Genomic DNA, 23968 nt, shown 5'->3' with positions numbered 1-23968 from the left:
ACGCAACCTTCTTCTTCCTTTTCATCATCATCTTCATCTACTGCTTCTTCTTCCTCTTCTGTTGATTCAAAACAAAATTCGCCTTCATTTGTTCTCCAATCGTTGCTGAATAAAAAGTGATTTCCATTAAATTTTTCTTTGACTTTTTTAAACAACCATCTCATCTTTATAATAATCTTAAATAATTAATATTTCCAATTCTGAATTTTTATTTTTGAATGAAAAACAAAAATTGTGTTTATTTTAAAAATTATTATATATTTGTAAGTTTTTTTATCCAAAATACACTAATAAAAATGAAATGAGAAAAAAACCTAACAAAAACAACAAAAACTTAAAAGAAAACAGAATTGGATCTAAGGAGCTTTATGTTTTTCTGAAATACAGATGTAAATAAAATTTCAACTGTTGATCATCTCTCGCTCGTGTTAAAAACGTAAGTTTCAAATTGTTCATTATGTTTTGAATCGGAAGAAGAGATGTTGAAAATAAACAAAAAATACTTATAAAAATCAAAAAAAGAATTCACAAACTTGTTGTATTTTTAAGATCTGCAAACAAGGAAGAGAGTTTGATAAAATAAGTCAATATCTTGATTGAAATTGACTCATAATTGTTTTCAAAAAAGATCAAAAAATGATCTATTCAAATCGGATTTGATTAAGTCAAATCAAATCATATCGACTCAATGCAAATTGATTGAGTCAAATCAAAAAATATGTACTCAATTCGAAAAAGTTCAACTATTTGTCGGAAAGTTTACCCGCTCAGGGGAGAAAACCGCTCACATGATCAGTTCATATTTTAAGCATTTTTTGATTTGTTTGTTAAAAAAAATGAAGAAAAAACAAAAAGGCAATCAATAAAGTCTTATTTCAAAAACAAAATAATGAAATACTATAGAAACAGAGTGAAAATCAGAAAACTTAGATGCAAATGTAACAAATCTCTAATTCATTATTTTATTTAGTTAATTCAAAGAAATCATCAGAGCTAGTAAAAATTCTTCCAGATCTCGAATTTGCAATGCATTTGGTAGATGTTTTGATAGATTCGCTCCATTCTGGGGGTTTATCTGGGATGATGCTCCAAACAATCTCTGGGTTAAATGGATTCCACCCTGTGATTTTCCAACTCGCTCGAATGGTCGACGAAAATGATCCTATTGCCAATGCATCCTTCAAAGCTTCGACAAATAGTTTTTTTCTGTCTTTTGCATAAGCTGATGTTCCACAATTCGTTGCTTTGCTGAAACTTTTCTTCATATTCGCGAAAATGTACTGATCATTTGGTTGAATTAGATGAGTGGTATGTGAAGGAAGTTGAATTTATCAATTATTTATCTTTCCATATGAATTTATTCTTATTAAAAGTTCCTTTTATCTAATTTTCTAATAAAATTAGAATTTCTTGTTTCCATCAAATTTCTGTTCTCTCTTATGAAACTTCACTTGAAGGGAAATACAAACATTGTCAAAATTTTGTTTTCATGACAGAGATATTTGGTGAATGGAAATATAAATTTGATCGAAACATGAAATTTTTTAATTTTTTGAAAATTAAACAAAAAAAACTTTTCAAAAAAATTTAGACATATCTTCAAAATATCTGGTGCAAAATTGCACGTTCCTCGATCCATAATCAAAATAAAATGTTTCTCAGCTTTTCCGATTTCTGAATATTTTTTTTCATACAAAGCAAAATGGCTTTTTGGAAAACTTCTGCAAAGCCGCTTACTGATAGATGACCATTGGAGCTGGGGAAAAAAAATTCAGTTTCAGTCGAAGTTTCTCTGTATTCTTCTGGAAGATTTGAATATGGAATAATTAAGGGCGCTATATATCTGACGCCGTCAGTGCTTGTCACAAACATAATGCTTGTTGACATTGGGAGAGATGGTTCAGGAATTATTGATGGAGTTGTGGACGACGATGGGAAAATAATTGATGAATAATTTTCTGAAAAAATCATGGAAGTTTCATCCAAGTTGAAAAACAACTGAGGAATGACCTCAGTCGTATCAAAAAATTTTGAGACCATGTCAAAGAATGAAGAAATTGATTCTTTTGAAGTTTGAAGAGCTCGATGAATTGGAAGAGTTGTTGGACGCTTAAGCTTAAGATCAGGATAACTCGATAAAAACCTTTTTGGCCATTGTTTGTCAACACATTTTATTTCATCTCCATCGCTTCTCTTTTCCATTCTAATTTCGTTTGCATGGGAATAAAGGAAAAATAAAATATCAGCAATATTTCTTTTCGAAACACACAATTCCTGCAAATTGTTTCATTTAATGAAAAATCCCTTTTTCTGCATCCACCTCTATCTTCGTGACAATTCGCATTTCTTCTGATTTTAAAAAAATCAATTGTTTTCCATATTTTCATGTGAATCTTCCACAATTATGTGTTTTTCCCATACTTTTTAATGATAGCAGATAGATCACTTGATTTTTTCAAAGGCGGATATGGAAAGACTGATAACCAAGAAAAGCTTCTATCCTTTTTTGTGAAGATCATGCAACGGTCTGGCTTCGCTGGATGCTGCCAATCTTGCAACTTGAGTTTTTTTCATCAACTTCAGCTTTGTGTTCTTATTCCCATTTTTTCCACTTCTTCTGAGCGGGTTAACTCCCCGACTACAGTCTTTCAAATATCCGGACATTTTCAAAAAACCGAACATCAGATTTGCATATGGGCATTCTGATTTGAAATTACAATTCCAACTTTGTGTGATACTTTGTATCGAAATATATTAAATAATGCAATTTTTTTCACAGAGAATCTTTTCATAATCAAGAAAAAAATTTATAAAAAAACTTGTTATTCAATATTTGTCAACAATTCAACTAAGTTATTTTCATATATGAAATGAAAAAAAGATAAAGATAAATTAAAGTGTCATGAATGAAGTTAATCCATTTGAAAATGGGGTAAATGGATTTGAAGATAAACAAATTCTTCAACGAAAAGATTCTTTTGTTCTGTCCATAAAGAAAGGAGAAACAATAACATTGTCAGGTTTTTTTAATGGAAGGGAATCGCACACGAGTTTTATGTTAAGTGGCCACATTCCTGAATCCCTCCGAGAAGCAATGACTGTTGCAGGGGACAACGCATGATGCAATGCGATCTGCAGCCTCAAGATAAAATGTGTTCTTCTTCCTTCTGCAAAGTCAAGAAAATATCATTATCACTATCTTCACTTTGCTTTTCAAGTTGGAGTTAACATATTTGTCTAACGGTTGAATGAGATGAGATGAATGCGAAGGAGGAAGAGCCAAATCAATTCAATGCTTTGATTCCAAGCTAATCATAAATGAAGTTTCATGAGAATGAATGAAGTCCATATGAATAAACGCATTTATTAATTTTTCTTCAATTCCTCTTCTTCTATATTTGATTGCTGGAATGACGGAATCAAAAAAATATTTTTAAATTTTTATTTTGTCAAAAAAGCACTTACAGCAGGAATAATGAACAATTCTCAATTGTTCACCATTTTGCATTCCTTAAGAACATCTTTTCCAAAAAGTATCATTCATGTCCTTTGCTGAGTTCTGTCTGTTGCAATTATAATCAATAAAGATGTATTTAAGGGATGTGATTGCGGCCTTTGCATTGGTGAAAGAGCATCGGTCATTGAATTAACTTTTGGAATTTTTCTCTCTTCGCTTGAAATAAAACATTCATCAGGATTGAACACGAGTTGTTGAAGGAAATTGTGATCGTTATAATGTTTTTCCATTCGATCAAACCATCTTCCAATACAGTCTTGAGTGCTGTGAGCAATTCGTGCCGCTGGAATATGAACAGGTGTTTTAAATAATAGATCTTCACTTTTTATGATAACGTTGTAAGCCCAAGAGCGACAAACTGAATGGTCAATAATTTCCTCTTTTGGTTTGTTTTGAATAAGGCTTGAAGCCTGAAAGACAATAAAAAAAAAATCAGTTTGAAAAAAAAAACAATTTTGTGACAATAAAAGACCTAAAACACATAATAACCCAAACCAACAATCGAGCCTCCTTCATTGTTTTGTGTTTATCGTCCCTAAAGAAATTAGAAAGTTCTTCTTTGAATATTGCAGTTTTTTCTTTGTTCAAAGCAGGAGGCCTGTCTTTAACAAAGCAATCTCTCCCATCTTTGACAGCTTCAATTGCTCTATTGAGAGCGCTTCTGTTTATTAATTCTGCCGAAACAATTATGCGTTTCTTTATTCCATGATCAATAAATATGTGTGCGCATCATTCGATTTTGTTTTCATAACGACTGTATTCTGCATCTTCAAGCAACTTAATAACTCTCGAAAAATCAACTTAAAAACAATAATCAAGTTTCAAAGAAAAATAAAACTCAAACCATCTCGATCTTCTTCCATGCTCATGTAAAACAAAACTTTTGATTGATCATAAAATTCCGAATAAACCAAAACAAAATGTTCATTTTAATCAGTAGATCATTTAAATCAATATTCCCATTAAAAAACAAATAACCGGTTAAATGAAAACATTAGAACTTAAACGTTGTGTTATCGTCAATAGTAATTGTATTTATCAACCTCTTTTTATCAAGTGCTAAAACAAAAAAGTCAAAGATTAAACGTTTTGATTTGTTCACAATGAATTAAATCAAAAGTGGGACAATGGGATCACAAAAATTTTTCCAAATAATGTATTCATTCGATCAATTCTTTCTATCTTATTCTGAAAATGAGTCAACCTAATTTTTTGGAAAATTTTGCTCATGTCGAAGAAAGAAATGTTCTTCCGAAAATTACTCACCAAAAAGAGGAAGAAAAGAAACTGTCATTGATAGAAAACGCATTGTCCAAATTCACCAACAAAGATTTGGGCTTTTTCAGAATGACTGGTATCACAAAGAGTGAGTTTGATCTTCTTGTTCGTCTTGTTCAACCTGAGATATACCCTCATCCGGGAAAACGCAGAGTTATAGAAAAATTGGACGATCATTTTTTCTTGTTATTTAATTATTTTCATTTTGGATCACCAACTGTTTCTCATCTCATCACCTCATCTTTTCTTTTAACGCAAGATGCGACTCTTCATCCAATTTATTCGATCTTGAAATCTATCAAAGTTTCTTTATCTGATGTGTTTCTCACGTTTCGACCAGACAGAATTCGTGGAATGGAGGAGGTGGCACTTGTTTTAGACTGTACAGTTTTACCGGCAAACAAAACAGGAAAAGAATTTAATTGTGGAAGTGATTGTTTCAGTGGAAAGCACAAAATTAATTGTGTTAAAGTTGAAGTGGGAGTGAATCCAAAAACAGGAACTGCAAGTACTATCAGCAAGGTTCATGGCGGAGCAGTTCACGACTATGTCGTGTTTTGTGAGCATTTCTCTCAGTTCGCAGTACGTTTGGAAGGAGGAAAAATCATGGCAGATTCGGCTTCTATTTGTGCATAAAGTGAATTGGGAGCAATAATTATCAAACCTGTTGGGACACCAGAGCTTGCAGCACATATAGTAATCGTCGAACGCTTTTTTGGTCGTATGAAAACATTATTTACAATATTTCGTCGACCTTGGCCCTTAAAAATTTCTTCAATTGCTGAACACTTTTACGTTGCGTGCTGTTAAACAAATCATCACATACTGCAAAATCTATTATCGGAGGCAGATTTTGAGGCTAATCAACTTTTCCTTTCTGATCTTATTACAAAAGTTGAGGAAAAAAGACAGAAAAAGGAACAAGCAAATGAAAAATACAGAGCCAGATTGCTTTATCGATTGAACCCCAGTTCAATTCCTTCTTCAAGTGTAACATCTTTTCACGCACTTGAAGATAGTTTGAATTTTTATATTTTTCCCATATTGACTTTTTTTTATATGAACAATTTCATTTTTATTTTTTTCACATACCATATTAATTTTTTTATTCAGCTGATGCAACAACTGAACCTCAAACACAGATCAAAGAGAAAAAAGGCAAAAGCAGCGAAGATCAGAAAGTTGTTTTTGCAATGAATGAAGATAGTCGAATTTCATCGATTTCTGAAAGCGATGAAGGTTTTGTTTCCGATGATATTGATAATTCTTTTAAATGGCTGCTTCCTAATCAATGGAAGTCTACCCAAGCAACTTTTTTCTTCATATAATTCTTCTTTTTGAACTTTAGCATCAGCTAATTCTTCTTCTGTTCTATTCCCACCTATACAAAACCTTTCTTCTTCTTCAAATGAAACCTCATCTTCACCAACAACTCAACCAGCTTCATCTGCATTTCCACAACCTCCAATAACAATTCTTATTTCGGATCAAACAACACATTCTCATTCATCTGAGTTACAATCATCACAAGAAACATTTATGAATGAGGGAGTAATTTCCACTAATACCTCTCAATTAACTTCTTCTCCAACTTCAATTTCTTCTCTTCCATCAACGTCAAGTTCAATTGAAACTCATCCAAGTTTTCATTCGTCTCAACCAACAATGGGAAAGCAAAAACCTTCAAGTTCATTATCGCAACCACGATCTCTCAATCTGGAACAATTAATGCCTTCAAAGAATAAAACCCTATCACACTTCCTCTATCCATCCTCCTTCTTCCACTTAGTTAAATCAAACAGAACACAGCCAGACTCCTGATAACGATTGTTTGTGTATTGCAAAAGCACCAGCAAAATCCTGCAAAAACCAAAAAGTGCCCAGTTCGAAACAATACCAACACAAGCAAACTGTTCTCGAATGTATTTTGAATGTTAACAGTTCTTAAAAAAATTGTCCTTTATATATTTTTTATCGGAATTAATTTCTTTTCATAAATTTTTTTATGAATTACGTTTGTTTTTTCTCCAAAAGTTTTCCCATCTTTTTTTTGAATATTTTTCATCAATTATTTAACATAATAAACAACAAACAATTATTTTAAAAAACGATTATTGTTAGAAAAAATAACATAAAAAATATAACTTCATTGCACGTTTAGAACCAAAAATGATATGAAAAAAATGTTATTAGTGATATCCAAAGCAAAAGTTTTTTATTGGTAAAAAACATTGCTGAAAATCTCTGTTTCGCAGACACTTTCATTAAAAAAGCAAATTTAATTTAAATTCCGCTTAAAGATGATGTTTTCGTCCTTTTAAGTGAAAAAAATGATGTCTTCAAAAAATCATAAGATCTGAAAAAAACATGAGTTTAATGATCATTTTTATTTTTCCAAAACACAATAACATAAAACATATCTTAATGTTGCATATATTTGAAACGTTATTTAAAAGAAATGGAAAGAAAAAAAAAATATGTGATCAACAAACATTATTTTCATAAATCCGTGATACGGCCCGTCGAGATAAAACCACAACCGTTTTGAATTAATCACGACGAAATAGAAAGATCTAAAATGCTTTGATTTTTGCAAAACCTTATGATATTCCCATATCGTTTTGATTCCATATAACAGTGTGAAAAAAATCCGGGACATGTCATAAACCCGGAACTTTATTTTTTTCGTTATTTAATAATTGATTTTATTTCAAATATGAACGATATCTGTTCTGAAAACAAATGAGAAAAAATCAACTGTCATTTGTTTTCTTTTTATTGAAATAAAACATTATAAAATATAAAACATTAAAACAAAATATTGAACATTAAAAATATTTATTAAACATAAAAAAAAAATACAGTTTGAAAATGTTATTAAACATGAAAATTAAAAAAAATATGGATGAACTCCTTCATCATAAGGGGCCATTGGGTCTGTTGATTAAAAAATTCTTCCATTGAAATAAAGCAATTGAGGAACCATGATTTTTGAAGATACTCTTGCCCACTCAGGCTTTTTCTCTGGAAGCTTGGATAGCACAATATCAGGGTTGAAAGGCAAGATGCCTGCATCTCTGAATGAAGCTGTGATTGTGGAGGGACTAAATGCAGCATGTAATGCATTTCTCAGTTTTTAAACAAAGTTTCTCCTTTCACTACTCGCATTAGGTTCATGAGTTTCGTTATCAGTTATTCTGAGAGAATTTTTAAAATTGGCATTGACGTAGAGATCCAAAGGTTGAATAAAATGAGAAGTATGTGAAGGAGGAAAGCATAGATCAATTCTGTTGTCCTTCGCACATTGTATGATATTCCTTGACAAATATGCAGCAAGTGAATCCATGAATAGTAAACAATGCTCTTCTTTTCATTTGACGAATTTTCTTCTTTGGATCATAAACGGAACAATCGCTTTTTCGAAAAAGAACCGGAGCTTTCTGCAGTCATTGAGGGAGTGTCATCAACCGTGAAACGTAATGAGTGTTCAGTAGCGTCAGAGTATTCCTTTGGTAGTTTTTTTGCTCTGATTTTGAAAATAGCTGGATAACTTACTCCATCTGCTGAAACCATGAAGAGCCCTGAGATGCCTGCTGGGAGCGATGGCTCTGGCGTCATGCATACATCATTTTTGTTTGAAGCAACAACAAGGCTTGGCTTGACTTCAGGAGTTGTAATAAACACTTCGTCCAGATTAAAAATAAGTTCCGATTTGAACTGATGCTCATAATACAAATGTCGAACTTTTTCAAACCAAGGAAAAAGACATTCCTTTGTGGAATGAGCAGCTCTCGCTGCTGGCAAATGAATGGGATGAACAAAGAAAAGGTCCTCATTCGACTTGATAAAGGAATATGGCAAAGTGCGGCACACATGAAAGCTCTGAGTTGGCTTGTGTTGATCTTCGGCTATCACTTCGATTGCCTTATAAATACAAGCAAAAATATATGAACACAAAACTTAAAAAAAAGAAAGAAAGAAAAATCCAACTAAGTCTTTCACTTGTCTTGCACACGGAAAGGCACTAAGTTGTATTTTATCTTTAAAATTAGAGAAGAATGTAGTTTTGTATCAATTGTTCAGAATTGGGGGGTCTTCCTATTCTGTAAATGTACCTTCCTTCCTTCCTTGCCTTTGCAGCACGACAGAAGCTGCTTTTCGAAACTAATCCGTTCTTGAATAAATCTGAAGGCCTAAGCTTCATCGATTCCATTGCATCCAACAATTCAAGCAACTTCTCCTCCCTGTCGACTGCATTGATTACAATGTCATGGTTATCAAGCGTCATTGAATCATTCTCTCCTTCCACAGCCTTTTGGCTTGAATCTTCTCCACGATCTTCCTTTTCCAAATATTCATCCATTTTTTCATCATCACAAAAACAAAGCAAAGGTGGAATATCAACAATGATTTGATAAAGGTTCTTTTATTCGTTTCCATAGAAATAATTCAATAATTCTTGTTGAAAGAAAATTCCAATCGATAATTTTCATTTTTCAACTTGAAGAAGTGTTCATGTTTTCTGCAAATTTCTTTGGAAAACTTTGACAGATAAATATGATTAACACATTTCACTAAAACAAATTTTCGTTGGTGAATGAAACTGGGTTTGAAACAGAAGGATTTAAAGGGTTCAGAAGCTGCAAAGCCAGCTGGTTGATGGAAGAGCTGAAGGAAGGAAGCTGAGGAGGTGGAGGAGAAGGAGATAAAGAAGGAGATACAGAAGGTGCCAAAAGAGATAGTGAAGGAGTAGATTGGGTGGAGGTGTCAGCAGAAGTGAGCGGAGGTGGAATTGGTACAGAAAAAGATGAGAGCTCAACTGCTGCTGATGATGATGAAACAGCATCTGATTTCTGTTGGACTGCACTCAATGAAGATACAGAATTCTGCTCCTAATGAGGTGTAAGTGAAGAAAGAGGCAAAGATGATGAGCGTGTTCTCCTATCCGCATAGTTCACACTCACTGTTATTTGCTCCATGAACATCATCTGCTGCCTTGACACTACAGCCGCTTTGCGAAATCAGTCCATTCCATTCTTGTCTGCCAAAAACAGAAAGCTTCCGACTGTTCCTTTAGGCTGCTTCTGCGACTCAGAGGGAACGATAATCTCGTTGGAGGGATCAGAAAATGGATTGATGCTCATCTCAGATGAAGAATTGTTTCTTCCTGTTTGATTCTTATTTGTTTGATGTGAATTGCATTTTTGACTGAAAAGAGTGGGGTTTGAATGGAAATTTCTCACTCCACAGACATTGTGGGAGCACATGAAGTCACATCCATTTTCATCTGAATCGCACACCATAATTTCTGAGGACATTCACAGCAAATTTAACAAGAGTGAATCTTCATTTCAAAGTGCTCTTTTAAGCTCTCCTTCTTCTTCAGTCGAGAAAAAGTCCTTTCTCTCTGCAAAGTCACCTTCTGTGTCGAGGAGAGAAAGCATGTCAGGAGGAAGAACGGAAGCAGGAAAGCTCCTCTTTTTGGCAGCACTGATGATGCTGTGCTCGAAGGAGGCTTGTTTGATAGAGTTGGAGAGGAGGAAGAGGATGTCACGGACAGAAGAAATGGAGCAGTACTGGGAAATGAATGTGAAATTGAAAAAGGGGATAAGAGCATTAAAAGAAAAAAGTGGAAGATACATCGTTGTTTGTGGAAGAGATAAAGATGATGAAGCAGGCTGTGGATAACCCAAAGCACTGCTTTTCAACGCCAGCCTCTTCTGTGCCAAAGAAGTCATCTCCTTGTGAAATGCAAGTGGAGACAGTATCTGGTTGATTGCATCGACCTGCAGATTGAATGCATTCTGCGGGCAGCTTGTGATGAAACCTTCGTCCATCATCGTCGGCATCAGAGACGATGGGGCTGCGCTGTCCACCTCGTTGATCTTCCGAATGCAGTCGCCGATGAGCATCCAGCCAGCACTGCTGAGCAGCTGAGAGGGCAGCTGGCTACTGTTTGTGGTGTTCATGCCGTGCAACTTGGCTGTCTTGCCTGCTCTGCTCTCCTTCTGCTGTGATGCAAATGAGAGGATTGGAGTGACCAGCAGCTCGATATCCTTGACGAGTGGAGAGAGGAGAGGGAAGAGGGCAGGCTGACAGATGACGGGGGAAGAGAGGAGGACAGACAGAGGCAGGGAAGTTGTGGCAGAGACAGCTGCATATGTACCTGTGTTTCAGAACTTGTGTTGTATCACCAACAGCTCTCAAATCTGATGAAAAGAAAAGGTCAGAGAACAAATAGGTTAATAAGGAAGTGATAATGATGTATTGAATGATGATGAAGAAGAATTTCTTTTTCTATCTACACTGCAATGTCCATCTTCTGCTGAAAGCATAGAGAGTGTTGTGATCTTTTCATATTAATAATCTAACTGTTTTGTGCGTGCCTTTAAACACGGACTTCGTGCCTCGTTGACCTCGCTAAGTTTCTCGAAAACTGCCACTGCTCCGTCAATGCGTTCAATTCTGTCTGAAGGTGTTGGAGGGATTGGCTGCAGCCAACTTTACGAATAAGAATCCACAGATTTTCTGATATGAGATGCAGCAGCATGTACAGAGAATGACTTATACGCAGAGAGGGAGCTGAGGAAGGCAGAGTGAAAGTTGTGTTAGTTTGACTGCTTAGAGGGAGTGAAGGAAAAGTGGCTGTCAGCATATCCGGGAGATGGGGTGAGTGAAGAAGAGGGACAGATGGCAGAAGAAGAGGAAGAGGTGGAAGAAGAGAATGAATGAGGAGAAAGAGGAGTGGGAGATGGAGAAGGAGGCAGGGATAAGGGAATGGGCATCCGGGAGGAGATTGTTTGGGGTGGAGAAGAAGGGGAAGGAGAGGATGGCCGGTTGAGGGATGAGGAGGGAGAAGTTCGTGAGGGAGAGAGAGCTGTGTGCAGAGAGGAAGAGTGAGTGGTGTTTGTGATTGTAGTTGTTGAGTGAAGGTGGTTGGAAGGTGCAAGTGGAGGAGCAGATGGAGGCAGCGGAGTGGTGTTGGACAGTGAGGAGTGGACAACAGCCGAGAGGGATGATGTTGAGATGGGTCATGCACAATAACGTGTTTATGATTAAGAGACTTGTTATCTCACAGGCGAAATGATCGCATATTGGATTTTCAACTTTCCCGCTAGCACATTTCAGTAAAGACTTTTGATTGCTTAAAACTGGAAAGAATTCGTAACGAAAAAATCAATAAAAACATTTATATAAGCGAATATTTTTCTATCAATGAGAATATTTTATTCCAAACTTAATAATGATATGAAAACAATTAAAACTTAATAAACTTGTTTTTTTTCGCAAATACTTATTTGTGCATTCTCCAACATGAATTATGATGAATATTCACATCTATTATTATTGCATTAGTTTGGATTCATCGAATTATTGTAAGAAAAATATGAAAAAGCAATTATCAAAGAATAAGAAGTTAGCAAATAAAATAAAGAAAGAATATAACTAACACCCAAATGAACTGTTGAGATTTGACTTGTTTCACTCAAATTTGTTTATATATGCAAGAAAACTCACAAAGAACGTTTTTCTTAAAAATGAAAATGGGATTTATTTTTTCTTGATCTGATATAATAATTAAAAAGGGAATTATTCCCGGGTATAAGACCCGCAATATATAGTAAGGGAGTTAACCCGGGCCGTGGAGGAAATCCGGACCATTTTTGATCAAAAAATATAAAAAAAGTTACAGATCAAAATGTTTAAAACAAAACCCTCCTTAACGCACGTCAACGCAACGAGTGAAATAAGATCACTGGGAGATCCACACATTAAAGCCTTGTACGTTCACGATATTCTTGAATATTCTGAAAGACAGATTGATAAAAGCGGCTTGTTAAAAAAGATCTTCACTGCAGCAAGCGATCAAAGCAAGGGACAATGGCAGAAGCATTGGGAAATGTGGTAGGCCCACATTATTTGACGAAGCTGAAGAGTTGGAAATGAAACAGTTGTTTCTTGACGAAATAAAAATTGGTAAATATCCAACAAAAAAATACATAACTCAAACGGTTTGTTATGGATGTGTTTATATTTTTTTTTTTAATTTTTTTCTATTTACAGGCAAATGAAATGTTGCAAAAGAAAAGGAATGAAGGTGAAGAATGCAAATCAGTGGACAAGCACTGGACGGAACGGTTTTTGCAAAGACATCCAGAGATTGTGTTTGCAAAGCCAAAGGCTCTTCCAATCGGAAGGGCCGCTCATTCTTGCCGAAAGGTTTTAATACCTTTTTTCGATTTATACGAATCGTATCTTAACGAGGAAAAACCGATTCCTCAATTGTTATTCAATATCGATGAAACCTCAACCTTTTTTCATAAAAGAAAAAATGATCAAGTCGCTTCATCTTCATCCTCGCCTTCAGTGATAACACCAGAAACATCTCTTCCAACTGCAACTTCAATCGTCTTCATGTGCAGCGCAGATGGCTGCAGATATTTAACTCCCATAGTCATTCCATATAAAACTTTGCCGGATGAGTACAAGTTGGCCACAACCTCACAAGAAGTATTCTTCCCATCGACAACTGGACATGTCACATCATCATTGTTTTTTGAATTATTCAGAATCTGCTTTCTTCCAGAAATTATCAAAAAAAGGATTGCCATTGGGGAGAAATACAGGCATGCAGCGTTGATTATGGACGGCTGTGTTGGACATTTCACTGAAGAAATGAAAAGACTCTGTAAAGATAATCTTGTGGATTTGATTAAATTGCCATCTCACACATCGCATATCATTCAACCGAATGATCAGTTTATTTTCGCCAATATGAAAAGAGTATTTGCTAGAGAAACAGAAAGTGGACAGACAACGACAGCCTCACAGAAAAGAGAAGTTTTCACAACAATACTTCGAGATGGGTTGGCAGCGGCCAGCTATCCAAGCACAATTATCTCATCGTGGAAAGTTACTGGGCTCTGGCCTTTAGATAAATCAGTTGTTCTCAAGCATTTACCGGAAAATCCACCATCTTGTGCCGAGAATTCTGTGGAGCCAACAAAAGCGCCTGAAGGAAGTAATTTCGGAGCGATTTAAAAGGCTTCTGATTCTGATTCTTAACTTTTTGCTTAATGTTTTTTTCTTTAATTTTGTAATTGACTTTTCTTTTAATTCTTTCATTTCCTGTGGATAATTATTCATAACTTTCGTAATCAATCATTCCAAATAATTTTCGATATGTTTTATCCATATTTTTATTTTGAATAAACAAGGAAGTCTTTTTTTGGATAAATCATATATTAATATTCTGAAATTTTTATTCTGATCACTGGCCTGGATTTCCTCCCCGGCCCGGGTTTCCTCCCTCACTAGAACTTAAACGAAATGACTCAGTAATGCGGTATTAGCTTCGACTAATACCAATAAGTGACATATAAAACCAAAAAGTTAGACTCAAAACCGTTTTGATTGAGTCAAGACCAATTGATTCAATTATGGGTGCATGATCAATAGAAAGTTTCAAAAATTAAGTTGTTCATATCTTTCAATATTAAAAGAATAAATGAATTATATTTCATATATATTATAATGTGAATGTTTTTTTATTTAAAAAAACGAAAGATTCTATGTTTTGATTTTTTTTAAAATTCTTTATTCAATATTAATTTTTTGTTTTAACAAATTTTTCATTAAAAACATTTTATTTTTTATATTTTGTAAAATTTTGATTGATTTGAAGAAAAAAATTCAATGATCAAAAAAGAATCGGAAACATATAACGAAATTTAAAAAAACAGAAAAAACAATGATAGAAATTCGAATTGAAAAATTTTTCAACCACTTATCACTTAACCAATTCTTTTCTATATGGGTGATTATTTTTGAAATCATAACTTTTTTCGGGGTATCGATTTTTCAAACGTTGTTTGTCACTGGGAAGATTTTTTGTATTCAAATTGTTGAATTATCACAACTGTTTCAAAAATAAATGTTATTACCGAATCAAAGATAAAAATGTCTTCGATAATCCTTTTCACTTTTCAATGTTCACTGGTTCATATTCAAGAGAAATTTTTAAACCGAAAATTTTGAATGAAAAAATATGCTTTCAAAAATAATCACCCATATAAAAAATAAAAAAGATAGATTATAAAGTTCATAATTCAGACAAAGTTTTATGAAAAAACAATAGTTCAACAAATAACATCTTTTCAAAATAAAACTGAAACAAAACCAACGAAATAATGAATACTAACTTCATAATCAAAACAATTAATAACAGTTTGAACATTAAAAACTTATTATTAAATCAAAAATAACTAAAAAAAACTTGTGTCAAAAATTTCGATGAATTTTTCATGATCATAAAAATACTTAACGCAAATATATAAATTATACATTAATGATACACATATTGAAAAATTAATAAAAGCAAACAGCTCTGTGACAGAAAACACAAAAATCTTCAAAGAATTATGATCAAAATTGATATATAATTTTTGTATTTTTGATCACAAATAAGATTGAGGTAAAACCGAATTGATTGAGTCAAAACCATTAAAATAGACAAAAAACGTTTTGACTTAATCAATTCGAATTGACCAGCTCAATTCGTTTAAGGTCTACTAGAACTAAAACGAAATTATTAAGCAATGCGGTATTAGCTTCGACTAAGACCAAAAAGTGGTTCATAATACCAAAAAGATCGACTCAAAACCGATTTGATTAAGTCATGACCAATTTAACAAATTCTGGGTTTGTGATCTTTCTTCAGATATTTTCAAAAATATGGGTTTGATCAATTTTTTTTGTTGTTGAAAAATTTTTTGATGTCACAATCTCCACTTTTGGATGTTTTGGAATGTGTTGAAAGAAGAAACGCAATTCCTGAACATTTTGAATCAACGAAAAGAAAAGAAAACCTATCACTTATCGAATGTGCATGCAAAGATGTGAAGGACCCATCTCGTGCATTCTTTCGACTCACGGTCTTTGTGCGATCAGAATTTGACATGTTACTATAACTGCTTCCAGATGATTCACTTCCTCATCGGGGAAAGGCAAAAGCAATTAACACACTGGAAGAGCAATTATTTTTGCTTTTGAATGTTCTCCATCACGGCTCTTGCACCCTCACAAACATACTTGCATCAAAAAAACTCGACTCTCAAAGTGCAATTGTCAGACTACTTCATTCCATTGTGTCTCGGCTTCGATCGCCTTTGGCCGATCTTTTTCTGTCGTTCCGCAAAGACAGAATAGAGAGCATGAAGGATGTTGGAATAGTGCTTGATTGCACTGTGATTCCGACAAACCGACCAGGGGGTCGATTGGAATATGGAAAAAAGTTCTTTAGTGGAAAACACCATATTTACTGTGTCAAGGCAGAAGTGGGTGTTAACCCAAAGGTTGGCACAGCAAGCACCATTAGCGCTATTTACTCAGGCTCCACGCATGACTATGTTATACTCAAAGAGCATTATCCATTGTTTGAATCGAAACTGGAGGGATCCAAAATTCTAGCTGATTCTGCATATATTGGTGCCAGACCAAACCTTGACGCTATCATAACAAAGCCCGTTGGCACACAGAAGCTTGCTTCCCATCGTGTAATAGTTGAAAGGTTCTTTGGAAGGATGAAAACGCTCTTCTCCATCTTTCGCAAACCATGGATATTCGAAATTGATCGAATTGCTGACTATTTCAATGTGGCTTGCTGTTTGACCAATTTTCATATATTACGAAATCCATTGACAAGAGCAGACGGGGAAGCAAATCAGCGTATTTTGGACAACTTGTGGACGGAGCATTTACAAAAACAAAAAGCAAGACAAATAGCGAATGAGAGATATCGAATAAAATTGAAAAATAGATTGAATCCGAGCTTGTCAATTACACCCACAATAACTACTTTACACGCACAAATAGACAGTTTATTATTCATTGCTTTACCCATATTTATATTCATTATCTTTTATTTGATTTTTTTTTGATAACTCTTTCAACCATTATATTTTCTCTTTTTTTTATTCAGATATTTCACAGAATGAAAAGGAAGGCGCACTGAAAAAGAAATGTGAAGAAGAAAAGAAAGAAAAGCGAAAAATCGAAGAAAAAGAAGAAAAAGATAGAAATGAAACGAAAAGGATTGATTTGGAAGAAAATGATAGTGACGAAGATGATAATTCTATGGCCTGGTGTTTACCAGGTCAGTGGAAATCAATCCAACATTCTTCTGCATCTTCTTCATCTCCTTTTCCTTCAACTCCACGTTCATCAGAAGCAGAAAAGGCGAAAAGAATTACGCCAAGTCCTTTAAGGCTTCTTTTGGAACAAAGAAATTAGTTTTTTCTTTTATTATTTCTATTTTTCAATCATTCACCTTTTTTTAAAAAAAAAAAATATAAGAGAATAAAAAATATAACTTATTGTATGTATGTCATAAAATATTTATGAAAAATATTGAAATGAAACAAAAATCGTTGTTTCCCCTTGAGTTTTATATGAAATAAACGTTGAAAAAGTGTTATTAATGATCCTGATTTTAAATAAAACGTCACAGCTGTTAATAGCTTAAAACATATGAAAATAATCATAAGAATTAATATAAATGCTCAATCGCAAGGATATCATGTGAAAGAATAAAAAATAAATGCAAACCTTTTGAACTATAAAAATACTCAAAATTTGCTGAAAACAGATCAAAACACAATGGATTTTATATAGATGCATAAAATATCAAAGTTTTGTGAATAATCGAAACGAAGGAATCACATAAAATAAGAAACAAAAAAATAATAAGATCAGTTTTTCAAACATTTCGTAATTCCTATTTTGGACCAAGTGAGATTGAGAAAGTTCCAATTTGATTGAATCAATTCCAAAAAAAGAGGTTGACATCTATGTTATAAAATCAAATTTATTTTTTGCTCAAGATTCGAAAAACGTCTACTAGAACTTGATTGATTTGACTTCATCAAGTGGCATTAGATCGGTCAACATCCAATAAGATCGATCTAATGCCATTGAGACCCAGTCAAATTGGAAGTGACTCAGTCACATCCGATGCTTTCAATTCTGGGTCTCTTGATCATTAATTAAACAAAAAATATGGGATATTATTTAGGATTAAATACATTTTCATTTGCAAATTATGCCCTTCTCAATAAACAATTCAATAACTCGAAATATTAACTAAAATATTAAAAATCATTTCATATAAATATAAATAAAATGTTTGAAGTGTAATTTGGGTATTTTTTTTAATGAAAAGTCACGATAGATCAAAATCTTCTCCCATGGAAGTTAAATTTAAAAACACTTTAAAACTATCATTTATTAAAAATCTGTGCATTTTTCTATGAATGTTTATTTGATAAAAAATTATCAATTTATTCAAATAGCATTTCCTTTTTAATATTTTTTTTAATGTTATTTAATGATCAATTTAAAATTTTATTTTCTATTGAAATTGAATTTGTTGTTTTATGGAGTATTTTCTAAAAGAAGAGACATTTAAACGACAAGATGTCTCTTGAAATACATCATTGAAAAACAATGAGGCTCTTAACAATTCATATATATATGAAATAATTGTAATTAATTTTGTCAAGGCTATACTGATGACTCGCAATTTCTATCAATGGCTGATAATAATAACTTATTTCAGCGAATCACATTTTCAGGAGTTAAAAGATTGCAGCCAGGTCTTTCTGCGGAAAAAAATTTATTTTTGAGATTTTTCAATTCTTCAGTAGAACTGAAAAATGTGGCACTTGAATATTCATCTTCGCCATTTGTGCTAATAACAGAATGCTCAACTCTGATGATGGATTCCTGCATTTCCAGTCAAAAATCGGTAACTCCTTTTCATCTTCAAAGCGGATCAATCAACATGGTGAATTTGAGTTTAATCCCCCAAAAGAATCTTAACCCTTCAGGCCTCAAATTTTTATCTGAAGATTCTTATTCAGTAGTTTTGAATAATTCCATTATTGCAGATCTGACTTTCGCACCATCAAACTGTTTATTAGTATCTGTAAAAACCGAATGCAAACGGATACGTGACCATTCCTTTTGAAACATAACCTTGAAATATGAAAAGAATAGTGATTATCAAAAAGAGGACCCGTTCTGTGTGAGATTACTGGAATAGAAGAAATACAAATTGGTATGTTTGGCACACCTGTTGGAAATGAGATCACTCAAAATACAAAATTTACCGCAAAATTGATTGATGCTCAGAATGTTCTGCTTCAGAGAGATAAGCTCAATCACATGCATTGGTATAAGCTCAATGGAACATCGTTTTTTGAGTCATTCTCCACACTCAACAAGTGATCGGAGAAGCGAGACCGACCAGCCTGCTGATTCACTTGAAGCCGGAGGCTGAAGAGAAGCAGAATGTTCTTAATGAGAAAAGATGGTGTACATGCTGCATCGAAGTGCAGAAGAGGTGCAGAAGCGGTGAAAAAGGAGGAAGTGATTTTAGAGAATTTTAAAGTCACTTTAAAGAAGGCACGAAATCAAACAGAAGAATAACTACTACGTAGAGAAAGTCTCATTTAATCCAACACATGCAACCAAAGTTATACGTTCTCCTCATCAAACATATGCAACATTGACAAACCTTTCTTTTAATTATCTCTTTTCAACGAAATTTCTCCGATTATCTCCTCGAAAGTTCGTAATTTCAACAATGAACTTTTCATTAACTTCACAAGAAGATAGTCTTACCAACATGCACCTGCGCCAATATCAATTTCTTCAAAGTTTTAAGAGTGCAACTAAACGGCAAGTGATATTTTCACATTCAGAATTTGCTCTTCTTATTCTTCTTATCCTTTCGCACACATCTTCGCCTCACATCCACTTCATCAATAACTGAACGCAAATCCTTTCAAATCATTTCCTCAGCTCACATATCTCACTCAAAAAGAATTTGCATGCATTCTAAAAACAACTTAAAAAAGAAAGAAAGAAAGAAAGAAAGAGCCTATTCCAGTGCCATTTTCTCTTCAAGAAGCTCCCCTTTCCCTTTTTCTTATATTACAGTCACACCTCTTTCCTCGTCTGCGCCTTCAAACTCGTCTTCTCCTGCTCTTTTGGATCTATCTTGCATATTTCCATAGAGATATTCTTCTTCGCCAGGATCACATAATTCAATAATATTCTTTTTCATTATCAATATCATAATCATCACCTTCTTCTTCTTCTCCTGAATCATTCACTTGAATATCCCTTGACATTTCCCCCGCCTTTACCAGCACAGCCTTCAAAGAAGGAGTGCTCCTTGTGGGACTGATGAACTGGAATTACAATAAAGAATCGCAGTTCAATCTGAACTACTGCTCTTTTCGCGCATCGACACACTCAACCATTGTTCATCACATCAACAAACCACTTCGCTCATGGCTCTCGCACTTCGAGTTCTTCAGCCAAGACCTATTCGGTGCACCGGTCTTCACACGTCTTATTCCTTACAACCTAAATACAACCTGTCCTCCTTCATGAGTATGTCTCTCTTGTCATCAAGTTTCAGGAAGCTAAATCGTTCAGCACACAAGTCTCTCAAAACTCCGATACCGATACCAACTCCATGAGCACTTGGTTCGAATAATACCAGAATTTGGACTTTTTCCTTTCGCAATATCGCAATTTCCAAAAGACATTGAAGTCACTTATCCAGCGTTGCCTCGCAGCCAAAGTGGAGCAAAGAAGATATGTGCAAGTGAAAAGATTTCTTCCAGTGTGTGACGCGATATGTCAATTGGCTCGTAAGTCTCCTTGTGTCTGGAGACGTTTGGAGCGTTGGTGAAGAAGCTGAGCATGCTGAAGGCAAGCAAATCCTAATCAAAAAAGAGTTGAGTGGGATGATGAAGGCTCTTGCTCAACAGCCCCCCCCCACATTGCAGACAGAAGATACGTTTCAGGAAAACCTGAAGGCTACGATGATGATAATGATAGACGAAAGAAGGCTGTTTTTTAATCAAAGGTGGCAGATTAAGCAGAACATGCATGCCATGCAGGTTAATGAATATACAAACAAAGATGCGATTTCGACTTTTTTTTTCAAAGCTGAAAGAGAAATTGAAGAATGCAGAGAGGGAGATAATGAATGTTCCTCTGACAAACCTGCTATTTACCATTAGGTCTTGTCAGATGATAGTTCAGGCTTCCCTCTTTCTTGTGGAGAAAAAACAAATGCTTGCGATTGAAAACAGCCTGCCTTCGAATGTTAATTCTGCACTTGGATCGAAGGCAAAAACAAATTCACCACAAACTTTTTCTTTGGATTCACTTTTGATATCTTCTGCTTCTTCTGCATCTTCAGCTGGAGCATTAAAAAAAGCGGTGATGATGGGTTCACCAGGTTGTGGGCGATTATCTTCAACTTCTTTTGTTTCTTCTTCTTCTTCTTCTGCCTTGATAAACTCTTTCAATCAGACCTATCTTCATCGCTTTCAAGAAAAAACTGTTCATTTGACATCAATTTGTCCAACATCAACAACACATTCTTCTTTTCATTTTTATCATCATTTTCATCTTCCTCACCATCCCCCGATATCTACCTCTATGACGATATCACATCATCCACCTGCTCGACTCCACAATGGAGAAGCTGTCAGATGTGATGAACTTAATGACTTCACAGATATCAATGACGTTGCTGCATAGTTGTCGACAGAGAACTTTGAGACAAAAAAACTCTTCTTTTCTGTCCGTGATGAAATGATTATATTCTCAAAGTTAAAGATATATTCACTCGATAAGACGTTTGAGCTCTTTCTCTCATCATCCAATGAAGGCAATAACAGCAATAATTAAAACGAAGGCAACGATTATCACAACTCATTGAACGGTCCGTCAATTCCTCTCTTCACACCATTTTCCGAAAAACTGGTTTTGATAAGCAAGCAATTGAACATAAAAAGATCACGCGAAACGAACTGCAAAAGCCAGGAGAGGCACATGCGCTAGCTGATGAAAAGATGCAATTGCAGTTTCAGGCACAAACACAAACAGAAAACAGATTCGTTCACAACATCTTGTGAATATTCCCCTTCTGGTGATAATTTTTTCCTTCTTCTTCGAAAGCTGCTGAGCTCGCGTCCTCAGCTAATTTGGCAATGTTGGTTGTGTCGTTGATTTTGTTTTCTTCATCTGCGTCAACTGCTTCATCAACGTTATATTATTCCTTTTCTTCCTCTGCTCCTCAAAGATGTCCCTTTGACACTGCTCCTTCTGCAACCTGCGCATCTTTCACTTCCACTTCCTCTTCCTCTTCCTCTTCCTCTTCTTCTTCTTCTTCTTCTTACACTTCTTCTTTCTTTTTATCCTGTTCTTCTTCTTCACCTTCTTCTTTTCCTTCTTCTTCAGTGCCAATAAACTCACAAGCAGAACAATCACAATCTTCAAATATGTCACTTCAATCGTCTCTCAACAAAAGGCCAGTTTCTTCTCTTCCAATCAAAAGGACGATGACAAGATCTCGTTAGGCTCCTCGTATTAATGTGGCTTCTTTATCTTCTTCTTCAGCAGCAACAATGCCATTATCTTCAAACACTTCAGCTTCCTCTTCCTCCTCCTCTTCTTCTTCCTCTTCTTCTTCCTCCAACACTACGCCTTCATTATCAACATCATCATCTTCTTCTTCTTGTTCTGTTTCCACCCACAACTCACTCACTTCTTCCACTTCATCTGTCAGAAGCACCACAAAATCCAAACAAACGCCACAAGATGGATCTTCCTCTCCTGTTTTTCGTTCTCATTCGTCTCAAACAAGGCATTTTCAACGGTGCTCATCCACAAACAACATTTCTGTTGGCAGCAGAAGAGACACGAAAGACAAAGCAGCCAGTGGGATTTACTTGCAGCCTGCAAAACGAGTCAGACCTTCCAGTGCAACAACATCATCAACTGCAACATCATCTTCGTCTTCATCTTCATCTTCGAGCGCTTCTTATGCAGCAGCCTCAGACACACAGAACTCCATCCGGCTGGACAGAAGCAAGTTGGGCGTGTCGAATGTCAGCGGAGTTGGTCTTCATGCGATCAACAAGGGATTCATTGCATCGACACTGGAAGGATTTTCAGGTGGGAGAGGAGGCTCCAAGAATGGAAGTGAGAGAAAGATGGATGGAAGTGTAGGAGGAGGAGGAGGAGAAAGAGAAGGAGATAGAAGAAGTGGAAAAGGAGGTGCAAGTGAACTGACAGATAGAAGTTGAGAATCAGGTTGTTGTGAAGAAGGGAAAGAAGGGAAAGAAGGAGGAATGCAGAGCAGCGGGAGAACAGGAAGAAAAGGAGAAAAGGAAGAAAGCAGTGCAAAGCAGATACAAATATTGAAGGCGCCTATTTTGATGAAGAAGACACAGCCGATGAATCTGCGTGTGTCACCAAAGCCAAAACAGTTCCGCACACCAAAAACAGCTTCTTCTTCTTCTTCTTCTTCTCCTTCTTCTTCCTCTTCCTCCTCCTTTTCTTCCTCTCCTTCTTCCTTCTCCAAATCATTCGAACTACCCTCTTTTCCTTGCTCCTCGTTCATCCCCAAATCATTCGAATTCATTTCCACCTGTACCTCATCTTTCCCCACATTTTCTTCTCTTCCATCTGAAGCTATACCCAAAGACCCATCTGCTGCTTCTTCTTCTGCTCTTGAAAACTCCAGTTGAAAGCAATCGGCTGGCAGAGAACTGCATATTTCAGCTTCTATTGAATGCAGCTTGCCTGCTCATGCCCCGCCTCAGTCTCCGCCTTCGCAAACCTCAGCCCACTCAGCCCAAGCGCATCCACAACCAGCGGCGCCATCGCTTCTTCCAGCTTTCCCTGGTTCTCTTTGATTCTCTCCACAAACTCTCTGTGCGCTGTCAGATACCCGCCTTTCTCCTCATTCCCTTCACCTTCCTCTGCTTCTTATCGCTCCTCAAGCTTCAACAACGCAATCGCTGCTGGAGAAAGAACCACATCCTCCATCCTCACCCCCGCAGCCTCCAGTGCTATCTCCTAATTCTTCCATTCATAGCATACTCCAATCACTTCTCATATAACTTCATCGTCCATCTTCACCACCAAATATTTCAACTAAGACAATCGCCATTTCTGCAGCGACGGGTCGAACAGATCGTAGATCGACGGGAACTAATTCACATCTGCTTCCACAAAGATCCGCTTGCTCCCCAACTTCGTGCCTTCCGATGCATCAAGCGATGGAAGCGGTTCCACCAGCGT

The 23968-nt window shown here is 35.4% G+C and overlaps 7 protein-coding genes across 7 annotated transcripts; 5 read left to right on the top strand and 2 right to left on the bottom strand.

Moving 5' to 3' along the window:
* Positions 1–5149: 5149 nt before the first annotated feature.
* On the top strand, positions 5150–6616 carry MONOS_13463 (uncharacterized protein; the record flags this gene model as incomplete). Its single annotated transcript, XM_067866171.1, has 3 exons — positions 5150–5381; positions 5909–6034; positions 6144–6616. 3 exons carry the CDS (start codon positions 5150–5152, stop codon positions 6614–6616), a joined length of 831 nt encoding a protein of 276 aa, XP_067726070.1.
* A 1575-nt stretch (positions 6617–8191) lies between these two features.
* Positions 8192–9158, bottom strand: MONOS_13462 (uncharacterized protein; the record flags this gene model as incomplete). The annotated part of the gene is made up of 3 exons (XM_067866170.1): positions 8192–8719; positions 8786–8819; positions 8911–9158. The coding sequence occupies 3 exons, from the start codon at positions 9156–9158 to the stop codon at positions 8192–8194; spliced, it is 810 nt and encodes a 269-aa protein (XP_067726069.1).
* Positions 9159–10146: 988 nt separating this feature from the next.
* Positions 10147–10764, bottom strand: MONOS_13461 (uncharacterized protein; the record flags this gene model as incomplete). The annotated part of the gene is made up of 1 exon (XM_067866169.1): positions 10147–10764. The coding sequence occupies one exon, from the start codon at positions 10762–10764 to the stop codon at positions 10147–10149; it is 618 nt and encodes a 205-aa protein (XP_067726068.1).
* Positions 10765–12868: 2104 nt separating this feature from the next.
* Positions 12869–13837, top strand: MONOS_15023 (putative DDE superfamily endonuclease; the record flags this gene model as incomplete). Its single annotated transcript, XM_067867872.1, has 1 exon — positions 12869–13837. One exon carries the CDS (start codon positions 12869–12871, stop codon positions 13835–13837), a length of 969 nt encoding a protein of 322 aa, XP_067726067.1.
* Positions 13838–15529: 1692 nt separating this feature from the next.
* MONOS_15024 (putative DDE superfamily endonuclease) lies at positions 15530–17086 on the top strand (the record flags this gene model as incomplete). The annotated part of the gene is made up of 3 exons (XM_067867873.1): positions 15530–15533; positions 15776–16459; positions 16776–17086. 3 exons carry the CDS (start codon positions 15530–15532, stop codon positions 17084–17086), a joined length of 999 nt encoding a protein of 332 aa, XP_067726066.1.
* A 4784-nt stretch (positions 17087–21870) lies between these two features.
* Positions 21871–22968, top strand: MONOS_15025 (uncharacterized protein; the record flags this gene model as incomplete). The annotated part of the gene is made up of 2 exons (XM_067867874.1): positions 21871–22234; positions 22280–22968. The coding sequence occupies 2 exons, from the start codon at positions 21871–21873 to the stop codon at positions 22966–22968; spliced, it is 1053 nt and encodes a 350-aa protein (XP_067726065.1).
* A 45-nt stretch (positions 22969–23013) lies between these two features.
* On the top strand, positions 23014–23412 carry MONOS_15026 (uncharacterized protein; the record flags this gene model as incomplete). The annotated part of the gene is made up of 1 exon (XM_067867875.1): positions 23014–23412. One exon carries the CDS (start codon positions 23014–23016, stop codon positions 23410–23412), a length of 399 nt encoding a protein of 132 aa, XP_067726064.1.
* Between the last annotated feature and the right edge of the window lie 556 nt (positions 23413–23968).

Source organism: Monocercomonoides exilis (genome assembly GCF_001643675.1).
Source record: "Monocercomonoides exilis strain PA203 chromosome Unknown scaffold27-1312184, whole genome shotgun sequence".
Lineage (NCBI taxonomy): Eukaryota > Preaxostyla > Oxymonadida > Polymastigidae > Monocercomonoides > Monocercomonoides exilis.
Note: the sequence above shows the minus strand (reverse complement) of the source record. Positions and strands in the feature narration are given on the sequence as shown.